The sequence below is a fragment of the Mytilus californianus genome, unplaced genomic scaffold (assembly GCF_021869535.1).
Source record: "Mytilus californianus isolate M0D057914Y unplaced genomic scaffold, xbMytCali1.0.p SCAF_4, whole genome shotgun sequence".
Classification (NCBI taxonomy): Eukaryota; Metazoa; Mollusca; class Bivalvia; order Mytilida; family Mytilidae; genus Mytilus; species Mytilus californianus.
The window spans coordinates 69396998-69410077 of NW_026262690.1; the positions used below are offsets into that span (position 1 = coordinate 69396998).

A 13080-nucleotide genomic window follows, 5' to 3' on the forward strand; every position below is an offset into this window, starting at 1 on the left:
AATTTGGGGTCCCGTTTTTTAAATTGGTCTACATTAAGGTCCAAAGGGTCCAAAATTAAACTTAGTTTGATTTTAACAAAAATTGAATTCTTAGGGTTCTTTGATATGCTGAATCTAAACATGTGTTTAGATTTTTTATTGTGGGCCCAGTTTTCAAGTTTGTCCAAGTTGGGGTCCAAAATTAAACTTTGTTTGATTTCAACAAAAATTGAATAAATGGGGTTCTTTGATATGCTGAATCTAACCATGTATTTTGATTTTTGGGCCCCGTTATCGAATTGGTCCACATTGAGGCCAAAATTAAACTTTGTTTGATTTCATCAACAATTGAACTCTTTGGATTCTTTGATGTGCTGAATCTAACCATGTATTTAGATTTTGGATATTGGACCATAATAGGTAAATTAAAAATTTTAAGTTTTAGACCACATTCATTCTGTGTCAGAAACCTATGCTGTGTCAAATATTTAATCACAATCCAAATTCAGAGCTGTATCAAGCTTAAATGTTGTGTCCATACTTGCCCCAACTGTTCAGGGTTCGACCTCTGCGGTCGTATCAAGCTGCGCCCAGCGGAGCATTTTATTAATAATTGGTAAACATGATCATCAATACGTCGACTCGTTCCATGCATTTCCCTCATAACAGCATATGCTATGTAAACTCGTGTTCACTTTTTGCATGGAACCGGGTCATAGAATGATGCTTTGTGTATTTCTTGGAATTAATTCTTAATTGATTACTTAGCTCTGATACTCTTAATCTTTTAGGGAGTACTCCCCATGTACATCAACTTTACAGCCACATCTGTTTTGTAAATTTACATTGAATGAATAGATACAGAATCTTATTGATAGTGCATTTCATTAAATGATAAAGACATACCTTAATAATACCTTACACTTATTTCTCCTCCACCATATTGTAGCTCTTGATATCTAAACACACAGTAACATTCCACGCATTAATCAATATATTTATCTAATTAACCAACTGCATTCGATATTCTTAAGTAACTCAATTAATTGAATATTGATTATCGACAATTAGAATCCTTGTCAGTCTGCTACTCTCGCATTGTTTGTCTTTAGTTAACAGGCGTACGTGGTTTATAGGTGGTTTGTGTACTGATGGTGTGTATTTCCATTCAGTAATGTACAGTACATTTGGAAGCTAAATAAAAGACTGACATTCCGATATTGGAAGATTCAAGCATTGATACATTTCCCGATATTAGGGTTGTCTTCATGGTTCTAACAGAAGTTAGTATTGTTTACCGTTTTCAACTACGCTTTTAAAAAAACTTTTATTTTTGTACAGCTGCTTCCGTTACTACATTCATAATTTAATTAATTTTGCAATCTAATTAAAATCATATCGTCTACTTTGCTCCATTAGATTGGTTTGTCGGTCGTTTTACCAATCTTATCGAAATCAGATACTTGAGTGAAATGTCTGATTTTAATCAGAATGATATAATTTGGATACTACACTTGCATATTCAATATTCTTTTCTACTTTGTGCACATTAAGATGTAAAATATAGAAATAATTATAACTGGATGAAGATTTTGGTAAACTGCCATGAATTACTAGTAGATGGCAATATCTAGAATGAAATTCAGACGTGGCTTGTATTGATATTTGGGTTTTGCATTTAATAAGGGTACGATTATTGTCTTCTTTGGTCTGTTTGTACGCAAAAATTGGTAAGGTTAACCCTTTGGACGAAGAAAATTGTAAAATGAATCAAACATGAATTTGAATATATTCAGTAGTTACAAACATTATGAGAAAATAAACTGAAACTTTAATGCATTATTTGTGGTTAATAAAATTACCAGATGACAAAGTCATGGACCCTATCCTTTTTGCAAATGATTTCTCAACATTATACAGGTCACAACCTAAATAACAAGATGATATATGCCAAAAAGTTTTTTTATGATTATTTGCTCTATTAATGAAAAATCTAGGTGTTAAATGCCATTTGAGTCTTTGGTCTATTTTTTGTTTTTGCCATGGCGTTGTCAGTTTAATGCCACTTTAGTCTTTGGTTTATGTTTGGTTTTTGCCATGGCGTTGTCTGTTTATCTTCGAAAATATACTCCTTTAACCGTTCGTATTGGGTACACTTTTTTTGTGTGTAGAAATACACATAGACGGTAACGGGCAAACAACTTTACCTGGAGACTCAAATATGATCGCTTCCTTTACTATACAAGTCATAATATAAAATTGTAAAATAGTTTTTGAATCTCATATTTTCGGACCAATTTCGCGAAGTTTTATGTTCTTTTGAATTTCTTTAATCGATGCTATAATGTTGGTATTTTGGAATTAAAAATTCGCTAATGAACGTCGTAAAGATGAACTTCATAGGGTCCACGAAAAAATACTAAAAAAGGTCGGTACAATGGTACTCTTCCGATATCTATTTTGAAAGACTGAAATAACAAGACTAAAGATTTAGTCTTCGTTGATAATATAGTGTCAATGAGACAGCCATCCAACATCACAAAAACACATCTAGAGGTCAATATTCAGACTTGAACAGATATGTATCCTAAATTTTCAGGACCAGTTGAGGTTTACATCTTGTTAATCTATTCCGTTATCTAAACACTATTGTATAATACATATTAATTCTTGACAACTGATGATATACTTTATGACAAAGCCAAGAAAAGTGAAAGGAAACTATCACAGATTTAATATTTAACAGAAATTACACATTGCCATGGTACTAGTAGACAGCGAACCCTTAGCAACAACAAAAAAATAAATAATTACAACAAATTCCTTACAAATAGTCTACTGTTAATGCTATTTTTTGCTTTGAAATACATAAATCTTCAATGATTGAATTCTAGTTTGTGCTTTTTCAGACGAGTGTGCTGACCAAATTTTTCTCCACATACTTTACACTTATAACGAGGTTCTCCAGAGTGCACATGCATGTGAAAGTTCAATGTTGTCATTTGTGTAAATGATTTTTCACACACACCACATGTATAAGGTTTTTCTTTTGTGTGAATCCTTCGATGATTAGCGTAAACAGCGTGAAAAGTAAATCTTTGATCGCAAAAATCACATTTGTACGGTTTTTCACCAGTATGTAATCGAACATGTCGTACGAGATGATGCTTTTCGCTGAACTCTTTTGGACAGTGTTCGCATTTGTATTCTCTCTTAGCTGGTGGGTTGTGACATTTCATATGGCGAGTTAACTGATGGCTTTGTCCAAAATATCGGCCACATATTTCACACTGGATAGGCTTTCCTTTGTTTAAAAATTCTCCAGTGTGAACGCTATCGTGTCGTCTGAGAGCGCTCTTTTGTTTGAATGAGAGGTGACACAGATCACACTGAAAAGGTCGTTCGCCTGTATGAACTCTCATATGATTGTCAAAATTTCTCTTATTCGACTCCTGTTTTCCACACACTTTACATCTGAACTTGTTATCCTCTTTTATGTCACAGTTGTGAGTTTTTGCATGACTTTTAAAATTGCTTCTCTCCCCAAATGTTTTGCCACAGATCTCACACTTGAACGTTCTATTTGAAACTGGTTCAACTAAATGGACAGCCATGTGTCTTTTTAAGTTGCTTCTACTTGAAAAGGTTATGAGGCAAATTTCACATTCCCAAGTCTTATCTTTTGTTGGTTGTTTTATTTGAGTACCAAGCTCGTGATATTTTTTCTTTTTATGTTCTGACATTTTCTTTTTTCGTTTTACTTTTTCCGCAACATGTGACAGCTGGTTTTGAATCATAGTGTGTTTGTACGAAAACTTCCGGAAACTAATGTCACATCCAAGACGCCTTCTCCGATACTTTTTCACATCTTTCCTATTGGTCGCAAAAAAATCTCTTCGATCATAATCAGGTGGTGTTTGATTATCAATGTCGTATATGTCGGGCTCTTCCGATGCCTGAACTGTATAAACGATGTGTTTTCCATTAATATTCGCTTGTTTGACATGATAAAATAACCTTGCACAATTTTCGTTTACGGTAATTTCGTCCTCTACCGGTATTTCGTCCTCAGTTATTTCATAATACTCAGGATCTTTTATAATGTAACTTTCGCAGTCTTTAATTAAAGCCATGTTTCATTGATTGAAAGACATCCTGTGAAATAATAATTGCACAAAATTACGGTCATAGTTCAGGAAAAGCCATGCATGACAAGTCAGAAAATGAAAACAAAAACATGAAATACCACAGGTTTTAAAAAATAGAGCGGCATTATTGCTTCATAGACAATTAAAAGGTACAGTAATCTTACAAATGAGGTTTGCTGCCTAGGTTCATGACAGATACTAGTAGTCTTACCTTGAAGGAATTGGTTTCAAGTAAATAGCTCACCTCAACTTATTTCTCATCAATGAGATTGTATAATTTCATTTAAACTTATAAACTGTGACCTGTGTCGTAAAAGAAAAATGATACTGAATTTTTACTTCAGATTTTTTTTTACCGGAATGGCTAGGCTATTTGCATGTTAAGTTCTTCATAATTGTGTCCTTTTATCTATAGCTTAAAAAAAAAAATAATTTTATATGCAACATGATTTAAGTTTTTTTATCAAACATATATGGTAAGAACACTGTCTTACCAGTATAGGTCTGTTTACCTTATAATGAATAGTGTTAACTTACCAATATGTGTGTGTGTTTACCTTATAAATAAAGTCAATTAAACTTATCAGGGGTCAAATACGTGACAAATTTAAATTTGACCAGAGATCAATACAATACAACATACAATATTTACTTCTTATATAAACCAGATTATGTAAAAATAATTTTTCATTTTAAATTCTCTTGCGACTTGTCCAGGCTTTAAACGAAAGTTGTATATCTTTAATATGTGAACATTTTTGAGACATCAACCCAACGACACACTAAAAACTAGAAGCGTAGGATACTGGGTCCATGCTATCTTTTCCCTTGTTTTCCTTTGCTCCTTAGTGAATTATTGTTTTATTGGCATTCATACCACATATTTATATTTTTATATTCACTCAGGAGGTTCCCATAAAGTTATCCTTCAACTTCACTTTCTTTTGTGTAGATCATATTCCTCTCCACATAATTTAAAGGGGCACTAGCTGTCAAATTCATGTTCACCGATTTGACTCAAATTCTCATATTCGACTTGTAACATACTAAAACGTATATCCATTATCCAAATATAAAAAAAAGTCTAAAATAAACAATGTACGATGTATAAACTCGAAATTATGTATCAGCATTTCGTGTGTATTTTAGTCTGGACGCCATCTAATTAACCATCGAGGTGACCTTCCGAAGACTGCCGACGGTCATATAACCCGATATAAACATAAACATAGATATAAATAGATAGCGAACTCATGCAATTGGATTTTTCTAGGTCTGTTTGATTTCATATTATAGGTTAAAACAATATGTTAATAATCTTTTTTACCTGTATAAGAATGAGTTTTTGTAGATCGCATCAGTCAACCAAATGGTTTACCCTTGTTTCACTTTCAATGTTGACATTATTTTCCTTTTACTAGCTGAACACGCCTAATTCATGCGTAACCCATCTCTAGCTAAGAGGTTCAATTGAAGTTCACATGAATACGGATTTAAGGAGGTCGAATTATTCACTTGCAAGTGAATAATTCATTAGCGATGTTTCTTTGCTTATTTTGACAAAACTGAACCAGACTGGCTGCTAAAAGCGAATTTTTATTTCACTATTTAACTTTCATTGATGATTGAACAAAAAAAATATCATTTTTTATTTTTTTCTATATCTCGTAGTTAGTGCCCCTTTAAGCTACTGTGTTGATCGCATCTATATGCATTAAATGCATTGTATTTGACTTGATATATTGGATACAAGATATATATACAGTTAGGTGTGCTTTATATTTTGACTTACACCTAGAAATTGAGAGTGTAGGTCGGCGGATAACAAGACTTTACGAAAAAAGAGATTATTTCAATCTTACCATTATGAACTTATATGGGGCCCTTTATAGCTTGCTGTTCGGTGTGAGCCAATGCTCCGTGTTGAAGGCCGTACCTTGACCTATAATATTTACTTTTATAAATTGTAACTTGGATGGATAGTTGTCTCATTGGCACTCATACCACATCTTCCTATATCTATTCACATTTCTATGTAGCAGCAAATTCTAGGGAGTGTGAAAAAAATCAGGTTTCCTTATACATGTACACTTATTAAAATCGGATCCGCTTAATATTTATACGGACAAGCTTACGTGATTTCATTATGTGAATTCGAGGTGTCATACAATGGAAAATTATCCTGATTTCACCGTATACATTGTCTCATTGTTATTTTTTACTAAATGTTTTGTTAGAAAATGTATGGTTATGTATTTGAAATATATGAGTACTTGGTCACCAGTTTCATGGTGACACGTCTAACTATTTTGATTTAAAAAATCAAAAGTTGTATCCATTTTCTGTACATTTCTGTGATCTATATGATACTAATACCGAACAAAAAAGAATTTCCACTGCGTCAATACACATATATCAGAGACAGGTAAATCCAGGTCCGTAAACTCTGATGTTTGTCATAAAACAAAATGAAATATGACAATATAAGAATTATACGAAAGTATTAGTTCGACGGATTTGGCCATTGAAATAGATCGTTACTTTGTGTCTTTTGTCGTTCTTATACGACCGCAAAAAATTTTGCGGTCGTATATTGGTGTCACGTCGTCGTCGTCGTCGTCCGAAGACACATTGGTTTCCGGACAATAACTTTTGTTTAAGTGTATGGATTTCTATGAAATTTTACCATAAGGTTTATGACCACAAACAGAAGATTGGGATTGATTTTGGGGGTTATGGTCCTAACAGTTCAGGAATAAGGGGCCAAAATGGGGCCCAAATAAGGAACTGTGAGCTTTTGCTATCACTTGGCGTCCGTCGTCGTCCGTCGTCGTCTGTCGTCGTCCGTCATCGTCCGTCTAGTGTAAACTATTTCAAACATCTTCCTCTCTGAAACTACTGAACCAATTCCAACCAAACTTTAGCTGAATGATGCTTAGGGTATCTAGAATAAAGTTTGTGTTTAATTTACTGTTTCGTCAAATAACATGGCCGCCATGGCTAAAAATAGAACATTAGGGTAAAATGCAGTTTTTGGCTTATATCTCAAAAACCAAAGCATTTAGAGCAAATCTGACATGGGGGTTAAAGTGTTCATTAGGTGAAATTCTATCAGCCCTGAAATTTTCAGTTTAATCTGATAACCCATTGTTGGGTTGCTGCCACTAAATTGGTAATTTTAAGGAAATTTTGCAGTTTTTGGTTATTATCTTGAATATTATTAATGATACAGATAAACTGTGAACAGCAAAAATGTTCAGCGAGGTAAGATCTACAAATAAGTTCATATGATCAAAATTGTCAATTGAGAATGACCCCTTAAGGAGTTATTGCCCTCTAAGGACATTTTTACACAATTTGTTTATCATGTTTTCTAACTTAAAAAAATCTTCTTCTCTGAAACTTTTGAACCAATTCCAACCAAACTTAAGCTGAATGATTCTAAGGGTATCTATAATTAAGTTTGTGTTTTATTTTCTGTTTCGTAAAAAAACATGGCCGCCATGGCTAAAAATAGAATGTAGGGGTAAAATGCAATTTTTGGCTTGTATCTCAAAAACCAAAGCATTTAGAGCTAATCTGATGAGAGGTAACATAGGCGGATCCAGGGAGGCCCTGGGGGCCCAGGCCCCTCTTTTGTGGGAAAAATTTGGTTGATAATATAGGGAATTACTGAAGCATGACTGGAGCGGGCCCCCCTTAGGTCAGTCAGTGGCCCCCCCCCCCTAATGAAAAGTTTTGGATCCGCCACTGGGTAAAAATTTTTATTAGGCCAAGCTCTGTCAGCCCTGAAATTTTCAGATGAATCTAACAACCCATTGTTGGATTGCTGCAACTTAATTGGTAATTTTAAGGAAATTTTGCAGATTTTGGTTATTATCTTGAATATTATTAATGATAAAGATAAACTGTAAACAGCAAAAATGTTCAGCAAAGTATGATCTACAAATAGGTTGGTATGACCAAAATTGTCAATTGTCCCGTTAAGGAGTAATTGCCCTTTAAAATCAATTTTTAACAATTTGTTCATTTAGTTTGCTTACTTTAAAAAATCTTCTCCTTTGAAACTGCTGAATTAATTTCAGCCAAACTTGGGCTGAATGAGTTTCAGAGTATCTAGTATAAGTTTTGTGTTTTATTTTCTTGTACGTCAAGAAACATAGCCACTATGGCTAAAATGAAACATAGGGTAAAATGCATTTCTTTGATTTTGAAGAAAATATGACAGATACAAAGAACATTTCAATGGAAGTTTTAAGCCATTCATTAATATATATTGAAAAGCAAAAATAATCATTGATGAAAGATTTAAGCAAAAAAATTACAGGTGAGCGATTCAGGCTCTTGAGAGCCTCTTGTTCTAGTTTCCAGACAATAACTTGTGAAAAGGTGTATGGATCCCTCTGAAATTATACCACAAGTTACCATATCACAAAGGGATGGTAAGAATTTGCTTTGGGGGGTTTAGGCTCAAACTGTTTAGGAATTAGGGGCAAAAAAGGGGAAAAACCAGGGTTTTCAGGTTAATGGACAATTACTTAAGTACAAAACATAATTTTAAAGCAGTGTAAGGGAGGTAATTCAAACACATATTGTCAAATTACCTCCCTTACACTGTTTGTAAATTATTTATAAAGAAATGTATTGTCTTTAGGTGATTAGCTGTCAATTTATTTTTAGAAGTTACTATTTTAAAATTGTTTGATAAAGTTTATTTAATTATAGCCATGATTATGTATGTGAAGGAATTTTATTTTTAGATATTACTATTTAATGTTGCTGATGGAGGCTTTTTAATTTTAGGCATGATTATGATGTCATTTTCTATTTTAAAAACTATTTAATTATAGCCATGATTATGTATGTGAAGGAATTTTATTTTTAGATATTACTATTTAATGTTGCTGATGAAAGTGTTTTAATTTTAGGCATGATTATGATGTCATTTTCTATTTTAATACTTTTATGATGTATTTAAATGGGTTTTTATGGTTGCAAAGTCCTAGATGTCAATTTATTTTAAGAAGTTACTTTTAAATGCTGATGAAGGAATTTTATTTTTAGCCATGACTATAATGTCATTTTCTATTTTAATACTTTTGTGATGTATTTAAATGGGCTTTTATGGCTAAAAAAAAAACATTTTTCTAGTTTCCAGACAGTAACTTGTGATTAAGTGTATGGATCTCTCTAAAATTGTACTACAAGGTTCCATACTACAAAGGAAAGACTGCAATTGAGTTTGATGGTTAATGCTAAAAGGGGGATTCAAAAAGTTTGGGGAGAAGGGAGGGTTTCCAATTTTTTTTTTAAAGGGTTCATATTTTTTTTTTTCAAAATTTTCAAAATTTCAAATTTTTGAAAAGTTTCAAGAAGAAATCTTCAATTGCACAGTATTGCGCATTAGATTTGTTAGATCTTTGACCACATTTATTTTGTGGCAGAAACCTTTATTATGTCAAAAATTTGATCACAATCCAAATTCAGATAGTATCAATCAAGCTTGAATATTTTGTCCAAATTTGCCCCAACTGTTCAGGGATCGACCACTGCGGTCGTATCAGGCTGCGCTCAGCGAAGCCTTTTATTGTTATTTGTTTGAATTTGCCTAGTGACTTAAAAAAATGAAATCTCTGTCGCAAATCAATCGATTTTGATTATATATTTTCATCCTGAACGTCTGAAGTGCTCTAATATGCGGAGAGTCGATATGTTTCGGTATCTTATAAAGCCAGTAGAAAAATGAACTGAAGTTGGTTATTGAAGAATTTATTCCAATTTCAAAATAATTTGCACAAAACAACACGCCTACTGTCCTCATCGCTTGCTAAATAATGAGAGTAATTTTCATGTGAAACGATACAAGGGATTTCTGTTTGACAAATAAAGCAACAATTTTCGTTTTTGAATAGTCGAAAATGATTAATCAGAAAATTTTCAATTACTCCATGACCATGATGACACCAGAAATATTTTGTCAAAGTATTGCCTCATATCAATCACTATTTAAAAAGTTATCTTCAATAGAAATGTTAATGCCAATGAAATTAATCGAGGTGGAGTGTTTCTTTTGTTGAGTTTGTTTAGAATTCTTATGTTATTTATAGCGTCATTACGGAGAACGTGCAATAATAATAATAATAATAATATAATAATAATAATTTCTGTTTGACAATAATAAATGTATGTATGAAATTTAACATTTACTAGTAAAACTTACCAATATGTCAGTTCATCCGTTTATGATACATGTGTTTTCCCCCATTGGAAATGGCCTCCAGTCAACAAAGTCCAATTATGTAATTATGACACATCTATGTTTATTTAGCGGTTGATATTGCTAATTAAAACGGATTAACAGGTGTGAAAGGCGATTTTGATTAAATTAAATTTTCAATCCTTTGACCTTACATAATTCTTTTATTTTGGTAGATCTTGGCTCCTAACTAAATTTAAGAGTGTTTGTAGTATGTTTTAGAATTTTATGGATGGAAAAAATAAATGTTGCCATAAATTCTACAAATATACGATTGATGGAATTAAAAATGGAAATTATAATACTCTTGTGTTCATTCGTTTGCTTCGAAAGTCCGAGGAACTTTACCATCTACATGCATTGCTTATCTCAGCCTCTTTCAATTAGTTGTTTAAACCACCGGCTGTTGATGTAGACTTCGCATGTTTGAAGAAAGTCATTGTTGTTATTTGGAACTTTATTTCCACCTGCCCTTTGAAGTTTTTTCGTTTTCATCTGACACAATCATGTTGGCAGAAGACTTAGGCATTATTACACAGGCACTTAATTGTCTCTTGATTTTTTTTAACCTGTATACCTTTATACATTTTTTTACTCTGACAACACATCCTGTATTTTTTGTCTCTTTGAAGAGATTCCTTGAACAGCACCCGTCAACTACATCAACATTATAGATATATATCAACTGCATGTTATGTTAATAAGGTGCAACGAATAAAACGAAAATGTCCTGTATAAAAAGCGCAAATGTCCTGTATATAAAGCGCAAATGTCCTATGAAGTGAATCGTAAATGTCATATAAAGTGAATCGTAAATGTTCTTTGAAGTAAAGTGTAAATGTGTTATAAAGTGAATCGTGAATGTCCTATGAAGTGAATCGTAAATGTCATATAAAGTGAATCGTAAATGTTCTTTGAAGTAAAGCGTAAATGTGTTATAAAGTGAATCGTGAATGTCCTATGAAGTAAAGCGTAAATGTCCTATACAGTGAAGCGTAAATGTCCTATAAAGTGTCCGCGCACACGTCCCGTGCCAATTATAAGGATGTCTATGATGTGTTATGAAGTAACATCGCATCTCAAACGTGACCTCAAAGAAATACCTTGTAGAATTTACTAGGTAAACAAGTAAACTAACTGTCTTTTGGATAACTAGCCATTCTACTAAATCTTACTCGGTAGAAAGTAATCTTACCAGAATGACTAGTACATCTACTAGAAAAAAAATAGTAATTTTAACCAGAAAGACATAAGTACTTGATTAAATTTCTCTGTTTCTGTAGGTAAGCAAGTACATCTACTGGGTATTTCTTTCAGTGTAGCATTGTATAAATAAACCAATTAAACTGATTTGGGTGTGAAAGGATTGAACTACTTTTAAATATTTTTTTAATTTCCGGGTCCAAATACATGCTCCTAACATCACGATTCCATTTCCTCTCATTTACAACTCTGTCACAACATCATAAAAATAAGGAGATGTGGTATGTGTGTCAATGGTACAACTATACACCAAAGTTCAAATAAAGTGGATGTTAGCAATTAAAGGTAACCGTACGGCCTTCAACAATGAGAAAAACCCATACCGTATGGTCTGCTATAAAAGGCCCCGACATGAAAAATATGAAACAATTCAACTGAGAAAACTAACGGCCTAAGTTATAACAAAACAATTTACGAAAAACAAATATGACAGACGTGAACCAACGACAACCACTGAACTACAGGCTCCTGACTTGGGACAGGCACATAAAGAATGTGGCGGGGTTAAACATGATTGTGAGCGCTCAACCCTCCCTTTACCTGGGACAGCGGTGTAACAGCACAACATAAGAACAAACTATAAAAATCAGTTGAAAAGGCTTAACTCATCAGATCGATACAAAGACAAACATTAAACAAAAACACAGAGTGGACGTGGCAGGGTATATATCCATCCCTCATCCCTAACAAAAAACATACACAAGTACAGATCTGAGAGTACTCGCAGTTACTAATAGCTAGTTCAAAGCCAATAACAACTAATTAAAAAATCATGTATCTAAGACTAAAACATCCTTTTGTGAACGGCGTGGGATCACATCTAAATACGTTCATTTGTTACCCCATCGGAATCACTTGATTTCTATTTTATTTAGAAATTTCATGATTTAATTCTATTACAGGAGTGTTGACTACTTTGATTACCCGCGATGGTCTCGCATGGTCGGTGAGCTCAAAGATTTGAAGGCAGTGTAGAAAATATATGTACTATGGGAACAACCATTTTCTTGGGGGTGGGGTATATTCTGTTGCTATTTTAGCTTATTTTTCTTATATTATTTTCGATTTTGCATAAAAGTATATCCTGCTTATTGGGAGGCAGAATATTCATTTTCATCTGTATTTATATTACCATGCCAGAAATTCTCAAATATCCTCCTGGACAAACCATAGCAGCAGAAAAAAAAATATTTTGAGGTTCTATTTTGGTAAAAATCACACGACGATAAGGGCATTGACTCCCCTCTTGCAAATGATTTCACAACAATATGATTTTAACTCATCATTCAATAGTCTGTTATGTCCTAAATTTTGATTTCATGACAACTCTTATATTAATAATGTAACTGTATATATCCAGGTATACAATTCCATTTTTATGGCCCCGCCACAAAGTGGTCGGGACCATATAGTGTTACTCTTATCCGTCATTCC

General features: G+C 33.1%; 1 protein-coding gene across 1 annotated transcript; it reads right to left on the minus strand.

Annotated features, from left to right (window-relative positions):
* Positions 1-2696: 2696 nt before the first annotated feature.
* On the minus strand, positions 2697-4140 carry LOC127698670 (zinc finger protein OZF-like). The gene has a single exon (XM_052202269.1). It carries the CDS (start codon positions 4110-4112, stop codon positions 2856-2858), a length of 1257 nt encoding a protein of 418 aa, XP_052058229.1. The 5' UTR covers positions 4113-4140; the 3' UTR covers positions 2697-2855.
* Between the last annotated feature and the right edge of the window lie 8940 nt (positions 4141-13080).